At 42.9% G+C, this 20,596-nt stretch overlaps 1 protein-coding gene and 2 long non-coding RNA genes across 12 annotated transcripts in view; 1 reads left to right on the top strand and 2 right to left on the bottom strand.

Moving 5' to 3' along the window:
* Positions 1-2,894, bottom strand: part of LOC116227038 (uncharacterized) — a 40,821-nt gene extending 37,927 nt beyond the window's left edge. For both annotated transcript variants that reach the window (XR_016467751.1, XR_016467752.1), the window contains exons 1-2: positions 2,649-2,894; positions 1,741-1,842 (exon numbers count right to left, since the gene is read on the bottom strand). This is a non-coding gene — a long non-coding RNA (uncharacterized LOC116227038). The remainder of the gene's footprint in view (positions 1-1,740; positions 1,843-2,648) is intronic.
* On the top strand, positions 415-6,619 carry NUP42 (nucleoporin 42). Its single transcript, XM_031590101.2, has 7 exons — positions 415-582; positions 1,093-1,336; positions 2,581-2,675; positions 2,994-3,070; positions 4,149-4,235; positions 5,691-5,775; positions 5,974-6,619. Exons 1-7 carry the CDS (start codon positions 486-488, stop codon positions 6,528-6,530), a joined length of 1,242 nt encoding a protein of 413 aa, XP_031445961.1. The 5' UTR covers positions 415-485; the 3' UTR covers positions 6,531-6,619.
* An 86-nt stretch (positions 6,620-6,705) lies between these two features.
* LOC116227039 (uncharacterized) overlaps positions 6,706-20,596 on the bottom strand; it is a 31,834-nt gene continuing 17,943 nt past the window's right edge. For 6 of the 9 annotated variants that reach the window (XR_016467746.1, XR_016467744.1, XR_016467745.1 and 3 more), the window contains 2 exons: positions 9,016-9,075; positions 6,706-7,937 (listed from right to left, as the gene is read on the bottom strand). This is a non-coding gene — a long non-coding RNA (uncharacterized LOC116227039). Of the gene's footprint in view, positions 7,938-9,015; positions 9,076-19,634; positions 19,698-20,596 lie in introns of those variants that run through there. The other 3 variants (XR_016467748.1, XR_016467749.1, XR_016467747.1) reach the window with 2 other exon arrangements.

The following is a 20,596-nucleotide window of genomic DNA, read 5'->3' as shown; positions in this document are numbered from 1 at the left end:
CTCTGGTGTTTATAAGCAGTTGCACTGTAAAAGTTTGCAGCGAACACATTAAATGTGACGACAGTGGTTCTTCCAGCGTAAAGTAAACTTGTCAGGCTGTGGGCGGCGATGCTGCGCACGTTTCCTCATTCGGCGAGGGGCCCTGCGCTGTTCTTTTTCTCCTCGCCTTACGGCTTTCTGCGGGCCCGCGCCGTGTTGAAATCGGTACCTGAGCTCCGTGGCCGTACTGGAAGTTCTGCCCGGCCTCCGCTCCTTGCCTATCGGAGATCCGTACCGGCGAACCTCGGCTCGGGGTAGCGGCGCCTACGTCGAGGGCGGCTCGGCGGCGTCCGGCGCGGGCGGAGCCGCGCGGCGCTCGGGGGGGCGGGGCCACGCGCGTGCATTCCGCTCGGCCCCGCCCGCTGCTCGGCGCTCCCCTCTGACGTCACGGCGGCGGCGGTTGGCGGCGGCGGTTGGCGGAGGCGGCGGCGCGCGCGCGCACAGCCATGACCATCTGTCAGTTCTTCCTGCAGGGTCGCTGCCGCTTCGGCGACAGGTGCTGGAACGAGCATCCCCGCGGTGGCGGGGGCCGCCCCCACTCAGGTAGCGGGCGGCGGGGAGCCGGGCACGGAGGGAGGGAGGGAGAAAGGAAGGGAAAGGAAAGCTGCGGAGAAGTCGCCCGGGCTGCGAGGTGAGGCGGTCGTTCGCGAAGTGCCGCTTCTGGGAGCGCGTGTCCGGCACCCGCGCCTCGTGCCTTCCGGCCGTAACTCGAGAGCGGCTCCCGAGCGCCGCAGAAGCGCCGAGAGGCGGCACCGAGCCGGCCGCGGCACGGCGTTGCGGCCGCCGGACGGGAGGCGTGTCCGCGCCGACCCGCCGTCTGGAAGCGCCTCGGGCTCCTCCGCCGAGCGGCACGGCCGCTGCCGCACGCGCTGCCCGCCCGGACGGGACCCCCGCGTGCGCGTCCTGCGTCCCGGCCGGCCGGCCGCTGCGGGCGCGGGACGCCGTGGCGGGGCTGCGCGACGGGCTGCGGTTCAGACGCGCCGGGGTGACTTCGTCGGCGTTGTGCCGGTCGCGTCCCGTCTGAAACGCTTTGCGTCCTTTCTTCTTCCTTAGCGGGTCCCGCCAGAGGAGCCGGAGGAGGATGGGGTGCCGCTACCCAGAGATACGCGAACGTTATCCAGCCTCCTGTATTTAAGCATGGCTCGTGGGGTGGCGGCAGTGACGGAGGAGGATTCTCTGGCGCCTCCGGTTTTGGATCACCGAGCAACAAAAGCACGGTCTTCTCACAGAACAGATTCTCTGCGTTGAGCGGTGCAAACCCTGGTGATGGCTTCAGTGATGAAGAACAGAGACTTCTGTAAGTGATGACCCTGTCCCCCGGAAAGCGCTTGCGATGAGTTGTTTAACTGCCTACTGTCTTCCTCTGGATAATGGAGAGGACGTGTTCTGGGGGATGGAAGCTGGGACGTGTGGGGAGAACCGTAGGAAAAACTGCTTCATTTAATTATCTTGAGATCCAGTGATGCAGGAAGAAAGCAGTCTTTGCTTTGAGGCTGGGTAAGGCAGCCGGACAGCTGTGATCCCAGGAAGACAGTATGGTGTTTAAGTTGCCCACAGGAGTGTAATGAAGGAGAAGCTAAGATTTCAGTGTTTGAAATTAAAGGCTCAAAGCACTTTAAATGGCATCTCAGCCTTTTAAAATTTAAGCTGTTAGTTGGCTTCGTTTCCCTGATATTAAAGACAACAAATTATTTTACCTACCTCAAATCTAATGAGACCTGGTTTCAGACCCAGTTGAAAGTGACCAGCATGTTCGCACCCGTTACCAGGTGTGTGGTGAGATGCAACAAGCAGTGTGATTTCCTGCAGAAATAGAGTTTTGGAACCAGCAAAATGAGCAGCACTAGCACCTGCGGTTACTTTTTATGATTATGTTAAGAAAATGTTTAATAAATTATTTACCTGGCTTCTGAAATGTAAATGTATGCAGTATTGCAAACATCTGAAATACTTGCAATTAGTATTTAATAACCTGCTTCTACTCTTTAACCTCCAATTTAACCGTACGGATTTTGTTCTTTTGCTGTAGCTTCTGTTGTTGTGTTTTTGCCAAGTTTGGATTTCAGTGCTCTTGGTTGTTTAGCAAAATAGAAGAAAAAAACATAGAACTCTTCTCATCTCCACTCCCCTTTACTGAGTTTTGCTTTTTAATGCCACACGTGTTCATTCGTACTGTAAAATTAGCTGGTACTGAGAAGGTTTTCAATTTTATTGTGGTCAAACAGCTTCAGGGAAAAACCTGTGACAGTGTATGCTGCCCAGGGATTAAAAATGCCTTGTGTGGTTTTGTTTCTCTTAAAGACCTGATGTGATTTACTTGCAGTTAGATGATACGGTAAAATGCTTTGTAGGGAATCTGTGTGTCCAACAGAGTGACTGTCATGTCTTTCACAGATAACTGAATACCTCATTTGTTACCTCTGAGCAGCATCCTATGGAATTAATTTGAATTGCTTTGGCTATTTGAGTTTGACTTTGCTTTTCACGGTTTGGCTTCTGACTGTGTAATTTCTTCTTTTGTTGTTACGTTTTGTTTTCTAGTGACTGTATAGCAAAGGACATGGCAACCTGGGAATCTTCTAGACAGTGGATGTTTTCGTGTTACTCACCTATGAAAGATAAGCCTAATGTTTCAGGTAGGTAACGTTTTTAGCGTTGCTGAGCGCTGCTACTGTTTAGAATGTATTTCTACACTTGTCCACACTGCTGTGCCTCAGTGGAACCACTTGCAAGGTGATGACTTGCTTTGTGATGCAACAGGTAGGGGCATTGGATTATGGTATTTGTGTGTTTGCACCTTTAAAGTTGCGCCAGGAATCCTTTTTGTGTCTCCAGCTAGAACTGGCTTGTCACAGGTAGTGTAGCAAGGGCAGTTTTTTGTATAACTGTGGAAGGCAATTTTGTATCTTTGTTGTATTTCCTTTGGAGCATGTTGATTGTTTGCCTCCCTGCAGGTTTTCAAGAGTTCTCACCTGAGGAGGTGCGTCTGGAGTATTACAACTGCAGTGCAAACAACAACACTGAGAACTACGTAAGTATTTAAAACTTACCTTTTATGTGGATGCATTCAAGGTAGGTAGACATGCTGGCCTGAATGTTTTGTCATAACTGAGCAGCCTGATCTGGGTGTAGGTGTCCCTGTTCATTGCAGGGGATTTGGGTCAGATGGCTTTAAAAGTCCCTTCCGACTCAAACAGGTCTATGATTCTACCTTCTTCTTTCTGATAACTGCATGACACAGGCCTCACAAATTATGCAGGTACAAAACGTATTATCCAGAGCATAAGTTTCTGCCCATAATATGGGGCAAAACCTGTATTTTCCAGTCTGTTTTATAAGAGCTGATAGCAAACAACATGATCTCTTCGCATGTGACTAGACACAAAGAATTATTGATGTTTGTGGTGCAAGATCCTCTTGGAAAAATTAAGAAATCCAGTAATACAAATACTCAGCACTTTGCTCTTAAAGGCATTTGGAACAAGAGTTGACTTTTTTTTTTTCCCCAGGAAAATTTAGCTAGGCTGAGCTTCAGTGGTGGTGTTTTTGTAAATTTAAGTGTGGCACATTCAGTTTGGAAATTTCTGAAAAATATTAATCACTTTTCTTACGTAGCACTTCAATCATAGTTATCAAGGCACAGTTACTATTTATTGCTGCATACGTTTTGTGCAGCAGTTTGTTGGTTTGCTTTAAAGGGACTGATTTTAATTAAGCAAGCTCATTTCTGCAAAGCTAAAGATTTTAGGGTGATACTGCTAAAATATTTGGAAGTGTTCTGTTTTGAAAATGGCTGTTGTTTCTTTGAAGATGTGATAGAAGCTGAGACAAACTTAGGGCATGAGCTTAGGGATTGAGTGCATATATGGATGGGCCAGAAATAAAACAAGAACAGAAAAGCTTCGTCTTTCACGTTTCAGACTTGAGTATTTTGTATTCTTTTGCAAGCACCCTATTCAGATAGTTGATAGAGCCTCAATTTAGAAAGCTTCAGGAAATTTTTTAAATCTTACTAGTTCTTTTTTATCTTACTAGTTCTGTTGTGTTTTTTTGTTTGTTTGTTTTTTATAACACTTAATAAAACCATGTTTGTGTTTTCCCATGTTTAGATAAACTCTGTCAATCAGTTAGTGCAACAATGGAAAAACAGGCTGCAGGAGCTGAAGGCTCTGGATGCCTCAGGAAAAGCATCTTTGGTAAGTGTTAAGGAAAGGTAAAATATTTCTGTTCCTGATACTGCTTTTCTCTTAAATCTTGAGTGGAGGTTTTTCTTACAATTCTCAGTTTTTTAGTCAGAGCCCATTAAACTGTCTTGCTTACACCAACATTGGTTTCTATTTGAAAGGCTGTTAATGAAACAATTTCTAAGGCACAATAGCTGTAATATGGAACCTTGTTTTTAACAAAGACATCTTGCAAATTTTCCATAGATACTGCTGCTATTATCAAAGGATTTTCCTGCACTCTTACTACTAAAGTAGGTGATAGGTATTGCTTTGAACATCTTAGGACACAGACTTACTACCAGATACACGTGATAGTGCATCCTTGTTTGTGCCTTAACACCCAAGGCTTGAGAATGTTTCATTCCTACATTAGTTGGCAGTTCTAATGGTAGATACACGAACTGTTCTGAGAGTGTCAACCATGATGTGTCTTATTCTGGCACTGCTGCCACGAGAAAACATCTGGCATGAAAGGGTCTGGCTGACCGGCGGCATGAAGATCTTGAGAGTAATTTTACAGTGCTCCTGGGAGCATTAAAGAAACGGGAAAGTTAGAAGGAGGAATTACATAAGGGAGTAATTGCAGTTTGAAATCTGCACTGTCCCTACTTCTGTGTGTTTTTATAGGTGATAGAAGAGTTTGAGTGAATACTTGAGCACTGTGCAAGTCAGATGAACATGGAAGTCTGTGAACACAGCTTAGGTTCTTCAATCTACCTTTCTCTAGAATCATGAAATCAACGAGTTGTTTGCAAATTGTATTATAAATGAACCTCATTAGTTAACTAAGGAAGGGAGTGAATCAGGGTGATTCCAAGATAGCAAGGCAGTAGCTGGATCTCAATTTTGGAAAATTATCATTGTAAGCTGCATGGAAATACCTGTTTCCATACCTGAATACTTTCAGTTTGTGTCTTGGTCATATAACAATTGTGAATCAGGTGTGTCAGAAGAGGATTCTCAGCAGAACAATTCAAGCCAATATTTAGTGATCAGGGAGATGGCGTAAGTCGATTTAGGTGACGGCTGTGTGAAGTGCACTGAAGTTTCTGTAATGTGATTTGGACCCCTTGTTCTGTTCAGTTCTGAAGCTAAAAAGGTGGGGTTCAGACTTCAGCACAGACATTTGTTGTGCAATGCTCAGAGAGCAGACTGAGATGAGAATAAGAGCTCCAGGAGATTTTGGTGATTACAATTACTTTTTGCCTGTCAGTCAGCAGATTTATGCTTCTAGGGTGTTTGACAGAGAATAGCCTGAGAGCATTTTCTTTATAGCTGCAATAGCTTGTGATCAGTGTCTAATTGACTTTGTCTGAGTAATGTTAAATTGGATGGTGCACATACATTTTCCTGTTAAGCATTGATTGAAAGATACTTACGTGTGTTGGAATGTAGTTTTCATTTATGTATTTGGAATTTTTTAAGCTATCTCAGTTAAAGAATGCGGTCACTCAACCGTTACCTTCTCTTGGATTTGGAGGACAGCAAGCCTCAAGCTTTGGTTTTCCAAGTAAGTTTCTGCAAAAACAACCAGCACTTAAACAGATATTTTTAAATATTCTTCTGTGTTTTTGAAATGCAGCAGTGTTTCAGTATCACGGGTGTACCCATTATAAACGTATACTCTTCTGCAGTACTGAAATGCAGCAGTGTTTCAGTCTCACAGGTGTACCCATTCTGACCGTCCTTATACATTTCATAATTGCAGGCTTTCCAGTGAACAGCAGCAGCGGTGCAACCAGTTTCTCCTTTAAAGCAAATCCCACTGTTCCATCTGGAAACGCTCCAGCTTTTGGGAGCTCTGCTACTGCCTCCAATCCTCCTACATTTGGTGCGACGTCCTCCCACAGTGCTCCCAATCCTGTTGGGTTTGGCAATTCTTCAGCTCCATCTGCAGCCTCCTTCTCATTTAAAACTTCTGGAACAACCAGTGGCTCTGGAACTTCTGGACTCTCAGGCTTTGGAAATTCTGCTGCTGCAAGCTCTTCAAGCACCGCTCCACTTACAGTTTCTGGAACCCCCAGTGCAGCAACAGGAACTTCTCACTCAGGTGCAAGCAATACTTCGGCTGCACAGACTGCCAGTGCCTCTGGACATAACGTCACAGCCGTGCCTTCTGCAGTCCTAAATGGTATCACATCAGACAAGTTATATACACCAAGGAGTGAATTAACAGCTGAAGAGTTGGAACAGTTTGAAGCCAAAAGGTTCACACTAGGAAAGATACCTCTTAAACCACCACCTATAGACCTTTTATATATTTAAAGCTCAAGTTCATTCTGAACATAAATGTCTTAGTTGTTGTTCTGTGACACCTCCAATAAACAATGTTGTGATGGAGTAATGAATTGGAATGCTTTCCTCTGACTAAAAGTTTCATTTACTCTCTTAATTTTTTGTAGTAATATACTTTGTGATATACACTGACCATCCCCATACTTCTGCATTACCCACCAAGTGAATGCAGGTCCCTGGGCAAAAACAGTTCCACGAAGAGGTTTGCCCTTTCCAGAAGCTGGAAAGACCCAAACCATGTTTCCCAACATGTCCTTTACAGGTACTACAGTGAAGTAATCTCCCCGTACATTATGTAAGGAGCTGGATTGGGTATAACCATTGTGACTGATAGATTCACAAGTATGGTCCAACCAGGTGGCTTCTGCCAAATGCTGCTTCCAATGCTTAAATATTCTGCCACCCATTGCTTTGAACATAGCTTTAACAATACATTGTACCATTTGATTTCACCAGAGACTGGTGCATGTGAGGGAATACGATCAATCCATCAAGGCCCAAGTTTTTACAAGGGAGTTTTTGAAATGGGTCCCATTCCCTGACTCAATTCTTTCTGGAGTGCCACATCACCATAGGACTTCTTCTCCAGACCTAATATGGTGTTTTGGGCAGTAGAATGGGGTACTGCATATGTTTCAAGACACCCAGTTGTTGCCTTCACAGTAAGTACATAATGCTTACCATCGTGAGTTTGCAGCAAGGTGATGTAATCAACCTGCCATGCCTCCCCGTATTTATTCTTTTGCCATCGCCCTTCCCCCAGAGAGATTTCATTCTCTTGGCTTAATTGTGGCACATATGCCACAGTCATGGATAACTATGGATGCTACTGTGCAGGTTAAGTCCACCCCTTGGTCTCTAGCTCCTTTACATGTTGCATCTCTTCCTTCATGGGCCCACCAAGCCAGAAATAATTCACCCTTTTTTGCCAGTTCAAGTCCATTTGAACCACCTCAATTTTGGCAGCTTTATGTCATTGGTTATTTTGGTTTTCTTCAGTAGCTCAACACGAGCATTTACACAATGCACCTTTACAACCATATCCTTTATTCAGGCAACTGTCTTTTCACAGTTCAGCAGCCCAAATAGGTTTACCCCTTTTTTGCCAGCTGTTTTGTTGCCAATGCTGTAACCACCCCCATAAGGCAGATCCCCTGTATGCTCGACTCCAGAACCCCAGGGGGTCAGCCTTAAGTCTCTCCTGAGGCTCTTTGCCACAGACTCCAAGTGGGACCTTCCTCTCCAGCAGCAACGTAGAGGATATTCTTTACGTCCTGTCCCATCCATACAGGCCCCAGTGCCACAGCTTGGGCTATCTCCTCAGGGTATCAACACAAACAAATGAGCAACAGTGAGGAACGGAGCTTTCACAGATGTCTACAGAGACAGAAAAAAAAAAAATGTAGAGTTGTAGGGTACTGTCTGTAGAAGAACTTGCAGTTGTTTAGATAAGGAAAACGTAGATTGAGATACAAGAATCTCATTCACTGAGCCATTCAGGACTGCTGCATTTCAATCTGTTGTTGTAGAGCAGCTTGGCAACTAGAAGTTCAGAGAGCAGTGATGGACAGAGAAGCAAGGCTTTCTTGGAAGCAAAGGAGCAGAGAAATGAGTGGTGAAAGCAAAGTCTGTATGACGGAATGGCTGTCCTGTTTGGTGTATGCTCTCAGAAGAGGGGAAATGGAATTTTTAAAGCACTTGGACTAATAAACCTGAATATTGAAGTCCTTCCTCAAAGGCATCTTAGGCTGCACATTTCCCCCCAGGAAGTCCTATTAACCTTCTGTTAAGGTCTGGCCAGGCCAAAAGTAAAACATAGGAAACAAACTCCTCCCTGTGAGGCTAGCAGCACAAGTTCTCAGAGAGCAGGGACAAGCACTGCACAAGCAGTTCTAATCCCATACCTTTGAACCAAAACACACCAGCACTTGTGAAGGGTGACAAGGCTGCAAAGCAAAGTGTTGAGAGCACCTGCCAGCTCTGCTGGGAAAGAGTGAGGGCTCTGGCTGTGAACAGGGAGCCTCTACCCATTAACTTGAAAGAGGGAGATGAGCTCTCTAAAACTGCAAGCAAATACACTCCTCAGTTCTGAAACTCTCACACACAATTGCTTGGTTTCCCTGATAAGGATAGCCAAGTAGAAGAACAAAGAGGAGTTATCAGCAACTCAGCCCAAGGCTGTATTCTTCTTCAACCCACAGTGCTGTTGCAAGTTTTCAGTCTGTTCTGCACAATAAAGCTAGGCACTCCTACCACGTGCTGTCATGCGACAGGCTCTTAGGTGGGGTTTCCCCTCCTGCAATATGATAAGAACAGCTCTTATGTCAGAGGGAGAAGAGCAAGAACAGCAAGATTTGATTGCCAGCAGGCTGATCAACATTTTTTCCCTGTGTTACACAGATTGCTTTGTCTTCCGTGCTTCCCTGCACAGGCAGGGAGTGGGATTTGCTCTTACCATGTCACATGAGAGACGTGAGAAACGAGTTTTCCATCTTGCATCTTCCAGCAGGAGGATCTGTAACATTGTTAAATGCAGAGCAGCCAGCTGAAAATTGAACTGATGGATTTAAAGCCCCTGTAACAATCGTATCCTATTCCACCTGAAATTCTGTTTTATTATGGGGAAGCACTCTTAGGAGGTATTCTCTAGTGAGTATCACAGAATGGCCAGGGTTGTAAGGAACCTCAAGGGTCATGAATCTCCAACCCCCTACCACATGCAGGGCCACCAACCTCCCCATGTAATGCTAGACAAGGCTGCCCAGGGCCCCATCCAACCTGGCCTCAAACACCTCCAAGGACGGGGCATCCACAACCTCTCTGGACAGCCTGTTCCAGTACCTCACCACGCTCACAGTCAAGAACTTCCCCCTGACATCCAACCTAAGTCTTCCCACCCTCAACTTAACCATTTCCCTTTATCCTGCTGTTATCTACCATTTCAAAGAGTTGATTCCCCTCCTGTTTGTAGGCTCCCTTTAGGTACTGAAAGGCTGCAATTAGGACACCCCGCAGCCTAACTGGATTAACTATGAGGATGAAATAATGCAGAAGTCATATTAAACTGAAATAGTAGCAATTTATAACTGCTATATAACAAAAAAAAAAAAAAAAAAAAAAAAAGCTTCAAAAATGTAGAACAAAACCTGGCTCTGGATGACTGATCACACAACAGTACTTGTTGCTTTATACTTAGGGTAGAAATACCCTTACACTGTCTGTCCTACTAGTGTCCTTTCAAGATACGGGATTTAAACATGTGAATATGATATTTCTTGCAAAACAGTTACCCTTAGCATTCAAGCATCTTATAGAGGAGGAAATTCTTTACAGAGAGAGTGGTGAGGCACTGGAACAGGCTGCCCAGAGAGGTTGTGGATGCCCTGTCCCTGGAGGTGTTCAAGGCCTGGTCTAGGTTGGATGGGGCCCTGGGCAGCCTGGTCTAGTATTGAATGTGGAGGTTGGTGGCCCTGCATGTGGCAGGGGGGTTGGAGATTCATGATCCTTGAGGTCCCTTCCAACCCTGGCCATTCTGTGATACAATCACTGGTCAGCTTCTCCTGCCCATTCTTCCCTATCTTTGCCTGTACTTCTCAAAACCTACGTAGAAAAGCCAGAGACACGAAAACTCCCTCCAGATATCCAACCAAAACAGGAGAGAAGGTTTATCCTCTTGAAACACACCAGTGTAATGATGTACTTTCCTGCCTGATTTGTCCACTGGGCCTCAGCCCTTTAGGACAGGGCCTGCTGCAGGAATGGTCCCATCCCAAGCCAGTGCTTTGTCCTTGGCCCAGTATGCCACCCAGGGCAGGGTGGGGACACCTCTGGGAGCCCCTTCCTTTAATGAGCATCACCTTCCTGCTGACAGTTATTTAATTATCTGTATCTGCTGGCATTTTTCTATTTTTTGCTTGGAGCAATGTTGTACAGAGAATAAGAAAGGAAGAATGGCACAAAGTATCCAGCAACTTTGCTGGAGGCATACTGGAAAACCCTGATGCTACCAGTGGAAGAGGAAGAGAAAATAAATTGCATTTTACAGCATTCCCACCTAAAACACCAGGCCATCCTCCAGAATCCTCCAGAAAGGATGCCACAGAGCAGTAATGCTGCCTGTCTAAAAATTCCTCTGTGGAAGTAGAACTCCCGAATGTCAATTTAAGTATCTGACATCATGCACAAGAGCCAGAAGACTGCTGAGTCCAATTCATATTGTTTTCTGTTTTGTAGTCAAATTACTCAATCACTGTAGCAGGTTTATTAAGAAAATAACATGGTTTTGATTAGACTGTCTGATCATCTGTCTGTCATTTCTTCTGCCCCAGTCCCTTTTTTAAACCCCTTTGGCCAGCTTCCTAGTGCTCAAGTCTCAAAGATGATTCTATTCTAATAGCTGCGAGAAGAACTGGCAGCTGGATGAGGAGGGAGATCAAAATTAATTTTGCAACTGAAAGAAAAACAAGCAAAACTCAGCTGCTATTAGCACTGCTGGCAGCTGGCTGGCTGACCAGCACCAATGTAAGTACTTTGCCAGGCTCCTGCCCTACTGAGGTGTTACAAAAGACACAAATCTATAGAAAACTGAGTTTCATAAACATGTTCTGTGGGTCAAAGCCAACTTGTCTGAAACATGAAAGCAAAGTTCTGTCACTTCCAAATGTGACATTAACCCAAGACTGAAGAGTAATACCAAAATACTATGTTTGTAAGTTCAGATAAAACAAAAACTGCAGCTTCCAGCTCCCTGCTGGTTTGCTAACTCACTGCTGATTTCATACTTAGTTGGCACTGGTTAAATTATCCATAATCCAGCAGCTGTACCGATGGATCCCAAGCTCTTTCCCTTCTAGGACCCTGCCAACATGCGACTTCTTCACCCTCAGAGCTGATGGGAGAACAAGATGCTGGCAAACGAGCTTCTACTAACATACTGTAAAGGATATCTCACTTAAAAGGAACTGGAAATTACTATCTGACTAAAATAAGAACACTATTTTTTTTTCCCCCTTCCTGGCCAGAGTTGTCACTAACCCTTTATCACATGATATAACACGGTATACAATTTTTCTTGCTCTATCTTGTGGCAGAGAATATCATGTTTGCCAACACATACGTGGAGATTTTCAAGACATTTCACAAATACTCAGGTTGTTCTGAAGCAGGTGCTGTCCATGCATAGCAGATGTCATCTAAAATCTAACTCCACTGTGGTGTTAGAAAACAGCATTCCTTTATTCCTTACAATGCATACTGGGTGATTTGACCAATTAAGCACGCCCTCCCAGAGTTCAAGTTCTACATTTAAATAGTTCATACCTACATATGCAATACATAGCATACTTATTCATTCTTTTCCCCAAAACTCATTAATATATGCTAATATCCTGACTGTGCATGGTAGTGGCCTCTAGTGGTCTTAGATTGCTCTCCTCATTTTTCCATCAGCAGCTTTGTAACAGTGACTTTCAGGTGACTTTTAGCTGTTTTTCCCCAATTTAGCAAATTTCCATTGCTTGTTAGGGCATAATGAACAACTCTCTATCTTTGTGCACTGTAACACAGAACAATATATGTGAAATCCAAGGTGAAAGTCCTTGCATCTGGCGTATGCAAAGATGAAAGTAACCTATTGTGACTCCAGTGCTCCTGTGAGGAAAGATCATTGAGAAAAACAAGGTTGTTCATACACCAAGCAATGCTTAAAATGGAAAGTTTTAGAACTAGCACTCATTGATTCCATTCGCTAAACTAATATATTAGTCCTTAAACTAATATATACTGATCCCTACTGCAAAACCACCCTATATCACAGCTGAGGAGACTGCAACTTATTCATTCCTCTCCCAGCCTTAAATCTAACAAATCCTGCTCCTAAGGCTTATGATACAGGGCAGTCTGAACATGAATGAATTGCAGAGTGAGATGTTTTTCTGCCCACATCCCTAGCTTTCCAGATGGTGACCTCCTGCACAGCTATCCTACTAGGCCTGTACAAACTTGCTGAGCCAGTCAAAGAAGACTTACACGTCTCAAGCATAAGATAATAAAGTAGAGAGCAGAAAGGCACCCTGCATGGCTCCCAGTGCTGTGGGGCACAGTCTGCCTCCTGCTGGCTTCAGCTACAGCCCACTGCGGCCTTCCAGCCAGGTGCTGGGGGTCAGGGGCCAGGAAGGCCTTTACAACAATATTGATACCACGGAGATCATGGAAGATTGCGCTGATCCCTAGCAGAGAACTGCACCTCCATGCACCTTCCCCTCTCTGCAGGCATGTAGGTTCCACAGAGGTTTGGGTTCTGGCTTATCAAACCCCAAGATGCAATGTGATGGTGATGCTTGCCTTCATTCCCTCCTGCCACACTCCCTTCCAGGCTCCTATGTGAGGCTGCCTGTGCTGACCAAGCTGGAAGCTCGGTTGCCTGCTGAGCTACCACAGAGTAAACAGAAGAACAAGCTCTGCTTGCAATCAGTAAATGTTGGGGATTACAGGGAGGCTGCCTTCCTGCAGGCCACCAAAGCTCACGTGGCAGAAACTGAGGCCGTGCTGCAGAACCACGACAGCTGCACAGGACAATTCTGCTGCCATTCTGCACCTGGCTCCCTGGATATCAATATATGCTCACAAAGTGCTTAGCACAAAGTAGCTAGAGTGGATTTTGCCCACTAAATACTACTGTGACCCTAACGTTAAGTAATTCCATTACCAAGTTCATTTTCCTGGTTCTTAATTACAGAGAAAGCTGGAAAGACGTGCACATCAAAGAAATCCTTTTCCCTAGCCAGATAAGTCTGTTTTTTTTCCTGCAATATTTTTAAATTCCACACCCTGTTCAGTTTGAAAACCTGCTTTAAGGTGCCGAGATTTAAATCACTACCCACTTATCTGAAGATTTAAAAAATACATGAAAGGTTACATGGACTGGTACAGAATTTCTTCCATGTAATATTTTTCAATTCCATTTCTTATGTTCTCCCAAGCTGTCCATTGCCAACCTGCAGGCCAGTTGTTTTTGGTTTTTTTTTACTGAATTTTAAAGTTCTCTGAGAAGAACATGATGTATTTTGAAGCACACTCGACACAAATTCTGAAAAACATCATTAGCAAAGAACTCGTGTGCATCAGCTCTTTTCCTACACAACTTTCTGCAAAAACATTGCAAAGTGAATAGTTCTCGGTTCTCAACAGTTCTCAAGAACCAAGTTCTAATCAGACGTAGTCCTTGAGAGCCAAAACCTTCCTCGTGCACTGGGGAAGTTTAGTTTAAGCAGAAGCCATATCAAAGCTCTGGATGAGTTGCGGACCCTCACCCAGCAGGAAAAGACCATCCTTCAGTTGTACATAGCCTGAAGCTTTAAATATATCTATAGATATTTAAAGTTAATAAAACTGCTACAAATACATTATGAGAAGGAGTTGTGTGTAATCCAGAAATGCATAAAAATCATTCAGATACTACAGGAATTAAAACCCTAAAACACCATAAATAAATAAAATGCAGAGTTTGCACATCCTTCTACTTTTGTACAGTTGTAACAACAAGGTGGGGTCTGTAATTTGGGCAAAAATTTCACAAAGATTTTCTTTGCTGGGGCTTTTGGCTCCTACCTGAATGAACACACAGCCTTGAAGCCCTCCAGTAAAATCTATGTGATGTCCAAAGCATGTGAATACATAACAGCATAGATGTACTCCCTGTACCTTTCAGATATTAAAGGAGCTTTCTTAACTCTTGCTACATTTGACTTCAAAAATTTCATAATGCTGTTTGCTCCCCACTTTATTTCTTGATGCTATAATTAATGTGCTCTAATTAGTGCCCCAAAGAAACAGCACTAAATTCTTAATGGAAGACTCTGTGATTTTAATGGAGGTTTTTTTTCCCCCTCACAGAATTTAGATGGCCAGAGACATTTTCAAATGCTTAGGCTCCTCCACCCAACACAAGCATCATCTTTGTTCACTTTCACTCACAGCCTTCCCATTTCAGATGAATTAAAGGAAGAGGAGGAGGAAGACTTGCAGACCCTCTGCAAAGCCTCCCCAAACACTAACGGTGTTTTTCCTCATTTGTTCTGTGGAAAACAAACAAACAAACCAAACAAATAAACAACAACAACAAAACAAAACAAAACTCTTCTCTCTATATCCTCTCCTCAGTTATGTGGCCCTACACATTACCTATGAAGATTTTGCTCTCTCTTCAACCACACAGAGAAACAGGCATCCTAAGTCAGCATTGTGCTAGGTGTGGCGATGTGAACATTGGCACTGTCAGTGATCTCCAGTGGGGTTTTACTACTCAAATAGATTACTTCTGCTTAAAAACATAAGCATCCATATGTTCCACAAACATGGACAGTTTCACCAATTAAAAGCATGGGAAGGAGGAGGAACGTAAATGTTTATCAGTGTGAAACCCAAGAACTCAGTGGTCACAACAGGAGAACAGCTTCACTGGGGCTGCAATTGCCTTTAGACTTTTGAATTTCATCCCTGACTACACCACCATCGGAGGGAGAAGCTCTGGCTTAACATTCTATCCTAAACAAACTGAACAGAGTACTTTAAGCTAGGTACTACATTGCTTTGAATTTGTCAACTTCTTGATCTGCATAGAACTGGACTACCTACAAATGCATTTCTAATTAATTTGCCCATCCTCTGTACCCATATGATGTCCTTATTTGTTACCAGAACACTCTTAGAAGGCAAAATGTCACTCAAAGAGAAATGAGTAACAAGCTGGCTTGGTGGCTCTGTCTTAGCAAATGCTGATTTTTCTTATGTTTTTAATACTACACAGCATCATTCACTAGCTAGTTTTTAATGCTGAGAGGTATTGTGTATCACAATAATAGTAGAAATTGGTACTTGGGAATGTAGCAAAAAGAACAGCAACCTAAAGATCAGGTTATCTCTAAATAATTTTACATTGTTCTTAGTTCATAAGAATATATATTGTTGTGTTCATCTCATCCCTACTCTCATTGCAATTGCAGTGTAAAAAACAGTGCATGCTTTTAGAGGACTGAAAATACAGTCCCTTTTCCTCCTCTTCACTTACATGTCCCATTTCTTTGTTTTCTTTTCATCAGGGCTATTCCTTTTATTATTATTATTAACTTTGACATCCTGACACAGGACAGGATTAAATCTAAACTATTTGAACTGGAAGTAACATCTCTAACCGAAGATAACAGTGAATCTGAATGATTTACTAACTGCTAAACTTCCCTCCACCTGCAGCATAACTGAGCTGTTTGCAGTGAAGATGTAACCTCTCATACTGGGCAGAGAAAAGCTTTGTCCCTTCCAGCTATGGCAGACAGACAGTAGAGCTTGGAGCAAGCAGCTGTAACTAAGCATGTCCAAGAGAAGATTTGTTAAGCTATTCTGCTCTTTTAAGAGTGAGAACCACATTTTTCTGTTATACGATGCACACACATTTTCTTTACTAATAGTTATCAAGTCATACAGCATCCCACATGCAGGCCTCATAGCTCTCGCTATCAGCACTTTACACCTAGTAGACAGACAGTTCAGCCTTTGTATTTTGCTTAAGCCAGGGATCTCAAGTGTGCTGCTGTATTAAATCAATTTTTTGGTTCTTGTAGAGTAAGAATTATGTTAGGTTTTCCAGTACTGGCAAAGAAAGCTGAAATAAAATAGCCTTACTCCAATGCAAATTTAAAACAGGATCAGTGCAAATTTACTGCTTGCAACACAGGAAACATAAATGAAGTATGTCAGTGTTCAAGATGAACTAAGAAGACATTCCAATATACATATTGTATGTAATATTGTATGTAATATTGTATCTTGTTAAAGATTTTGGCATATGATTTTTGGCAGTGGAGCATCAAATATATTCTGTTCAGGTAAGAAGCCCTCTACCTGTGGGCCTGGCCTCCAAGGAAGAGCTGACTTTGATTTACTGCCATGTGTCAGTGGAGTCCAAATAATAATATAGTCCAAAAAATGCAGAATTTTGCCCATGTTCTGTTTTTTAATATGTTAAAGAGAATGTCCTGCTGAAGTTCATCTTCCAGCACTCCTATTTTTTCTGACGCCTGTTTCAGAGAAATGCTGAGGTTAACACTTGAGTAGTCAAGGCAATTGCACTGGGCTGTGAAACAACATACCTTCTCTGCTGTGCTCTTGTAGCCAGCCCATAAGAATGAAACACAGCATATACAGAGAATGAGGTACAATTTAACATGTTCAGTTTACTTTGTTTCTCAGAAAACCTTTTAAGGAGCAGATTATGCCTTGAGATCACCTTGCCTTCAGCATCCTGCCACTAACATGACTACACAGCTAATGCTTTCATAACGTATTACTCTCTTTACTACAACATCATTTTCTTGTTTAGGTTTTGTTTGATTGATCCTGTATTATTTTTTAAAAGATCTTTCTTCTTCTCACAGCCAAAATATCAGTAAGAGTCTTTAGGAAAAACAGCTTTTCAGCAATAATTTGGCTGCCCTATCTTGACCTGATGGACACAGAATCTTCCTTTTACAGTCCCCACAAGCACCAGAGAGGTCTGAATGGATTTCATTATAACATGGTATAAAACACGGACATTACAGTCATAATCATGCACTCTCACAGCAATTATCTGCCTCACAACAAGCAGAGGATCATGTCTTGGTGAGTCATTGTGAATATAAACTGCATAACTAACCGTTCATTAAACCAGTATGAGAAAAGTAGCACAGTAAAACCAATGTCCATACCATAACAAATGGTAACAGCTCCACAATTCCACACAAGACTTAGCTGATGTATACATCAGGCAAGCAACAGCTCACAGAGGCCTTTGAGGACATCAGCTAGAGACTGGAACACAGGGATTACTGCATAACAACTCCTCCTTGCATTAGCACCATACTTTAAAAACCTGCCTACAGACACTAAATGAGGCTCACCTGCTTCATCTATACACCTTAAGAAGAAAAGATGTGATATCTAAAGCACCAGCATCTGTTACTGTGCTTCAACTGCAACTGCTGGTCATTTACAGGAATTAACTTCCATCAGCAGGAAAACACATGTGGGGAGAATGTGTGGGTTGGTGTAGATTTGTATTTCAGGGCTGAGATCTTGTGGATTTTTTTATGTCAAAGAGCTGCAGCCTTACCCTGATGGAATGACACCTGGGATTTCCATGCCTTCCTAAGAGCTGCTCTCACAAGGCTTCTGAGGTACTATCATAAATGTGGCTCTACCTGAGCAGTGAGGCTAGCATTAGCATGAAGGAAACAACAAAGACATTCCTAAAGAAGCAGAGAGATGGCATGCTCATTCAAGACTTTGCTTTAGGTCAAAAGTGACTTCTAACACATGAAAGCTACAGAATTCTATACCCTGGTCAAGTGCAAAGTTTGGGTAGCTTCAGTGCCAACATGGGAACTCAGAAAAGAGTGACTGTGTGGAAATGTCTTCCCTTAGAAAGTGGTACAATCTTGGCTATAGCTTTAGCTGACAAAAATAATAATAATAATAAATAATAATAATAATAACATTTTTTTTAAAAAAAAGGAGATACTGAAACTACTAAAAGTCATTTCATCTAGTTGTGAGGGTTAATTTATTTTTCAGTGATAAACTGAGCTGGATGGCATCATAAACTGATTAGGAGCTTTTGTAGGGCTCTATTTCCTCTCCTCTCCTCTCTTTTTTTTTTTTTTTTTTTTTTTTTCCCTCTAAAATAAAAAAGACTGCAAACTGCCAACACAGTTTTATTTGCGTTTTCAGTTTTCTCAGCTGATGGGCCCCTGTCCCTTGAGAAGTGAGACACAGGTGATTTCCTCCCAGAAAGGGAACTTGTGTAGTCTTAAGCAGTGTTCCCTCAAGAGACTCCAGGGAATGGCAGACAGTTAATACCTGCACATATCTAGTTAACTAAAATGAGATCGTCTCATTTTTGTGTGCTGGCTTGGCAAAAGATCAAGGTCATTCTTCAAATCCCCCCCTTTCTTTTCTTTAAGTTCCTGTGAGAAGTGTTTAATAATTCTTGTACTTGTGTTGAGATGGAAGTGTGATAGCATGAGAACATGCCAGCTCTGTCACAATCTAGACATGTAGGTACGCATGATTTGATCACACCCTGTCATCTGACAAGCCTTCAGGTAACAGAGATCTGTATCTCTTGGACAAGTTTTAATAACTGAGGAACTAAAGCTGTGATGTACCCACCCACTTTTTTGTAAGATTAAGCCCCAAATCTCTCTGAATGTGTTTCTTTGCTGGAAAAATATTTAGGATATATTTAAAATATTTCTGCTTTTATAGATACACAATTCAGTTCAGCTATTTTAACTCTGAAGGTGCTTCTCAAGGGACCAAGAATAATAATGCAAATTCTACGAAGTTAATTTAAGATTCAGTGATGATTAACCAGCTTCAAGCAAGTCTTCAGTATTTCAGAGGAACTCCAAATGTAAATGCTGAAGTCAGTTGAGGCTGTGATCACTAGATCACTACTTCAATCACTTCAGCCTTCACTTCTAATTTCTACTGCTTTTCCTCAGCCTCTTTATTCCTCTCCTTACTCTTTTTACATCACTATTCTTCCTAGTTCTTTCTTATATGGCTTCCTCCCCTTCTCTTTTCTTGCTAATGAGTTGGCTGCAGCCACAGCATAAATGGATCCAAAAGTTTTCTGTGTCAGCCCTTCCAGAATGCTTAATCTAAGGCCCAAGAGCTGAGGAGAGAGAATGTGAAGGACCAGATCCTCATGGCTCAGCCACCATTTAGCTGTCAACCACCAGCCCTGGTGGTTTTGGATTCCTTTAACCACACACCCGATCCTCATTGCCCCTGAAGTCTATTTACAAGTGTTCAGTAATTTTCACCAGCTGGCTCTTATTGAGAGTGTCACTCAATATTTATGTAACATTTTCATGTATCAAATAACACGGCAAAAAATCTCTGTCTTAACCAACTTCATTATTTTTAGGCTGATAAATTTTTGGTTTTAATTACTAGGCATTTGTTGTCAGCAGTTTTCCCCCCAAAGATTCTAAAAAGCCCCATTGGGAAGCAGTGCAAACCTCCTTTCTCCCCATCAGGCCAACCATGCTGAAACATGGTCTTTGAAGGTCACTTTTCACTTCAAGAATCAACAACCTGGAAACAAAGGAGTACAATCAAAGCTAATGTTCCACATGGTTTAAAAAAATAATTGTGAATGACTTTGTAACCTGACATTTCAACTGGGAATGGAGTTGATTTAATAACAACAAGAAAGCAACAATCACATGAGGACGCTGCAATCATATGATTTTTTTTGCATAGTCAGACACAGCTCTAACTCTGATTTATGCTTCTCTCCTTTCTGCCAGATAATGAGGGCTTAGTCCCAACAAGCCTGGCATCCCCAAGGCTACTGCCTTCACCCCTTTCCCTGGCAGACAGGAGGCTGCTGAAGCATGGAGTCTACATATGCAGGATGCACTTTGTTGTTCACACATCCTGGGATCGCTTCTGAAAGCCCTCCCATGGTGTGTTACAGGACAGAGGAGTGCAGAGAAAATGTGAGAAAAAACAAAAGATACCAAGAACAAATTAAAAATAAAAATAATACATTATCATAGTTGTAAATTTCCCTCTCATTGAGCAATCTCTTCATTTTGTTTACAGCACCTTGGCTTACAGACTTCCACCTGCTCTACCCAAATAAAAAATAGTTTAGTGTTGCCCAACTTGTTGATTTCTCATTCACCAGTGCCTCCCTTGCCAGTGCTCTACTTTGGAATCACTGAGACCACTCTTGAGGTCCACAGTTGATTCCATACTATAGTTCACCAAAGCTTCTTCTTTGCTGAAAACAAAAGCAAGAAACCTCACCAGGCTGACAGAGCTGCAAAATAATTACTGCACCTCCTATAGAAGACCACCTGTGTCTGGTGAAGCAAGCTGAAGCTGAATGTGAACCAGAAAGTGCAGTGTTTGCCAATGTTGCCCTTCTTCTCTTCAGGCACAGATTACATTTCATGATTAGGCTGGGCAGTAAAATCTATTTTTGT

Source organism: Phasianus colchicus, chromosome 6, assembly GCF_987193195.1.
Source record: "Phasianus colchicus chromosome 6, bPhaCol1.hap1.1, whole genome shotgun sequence".
Taxonomy (NCBI): Eukaryota; Metazoa; Chordata; class Aves; order Galliformes; family Phasianidae; genus Phasianus; species Phasianus colchicus.
Note: the sequence above shows the minus strand (reverse complement) of the source record. Positions and strands in the feature narration are given on the sequence as shown.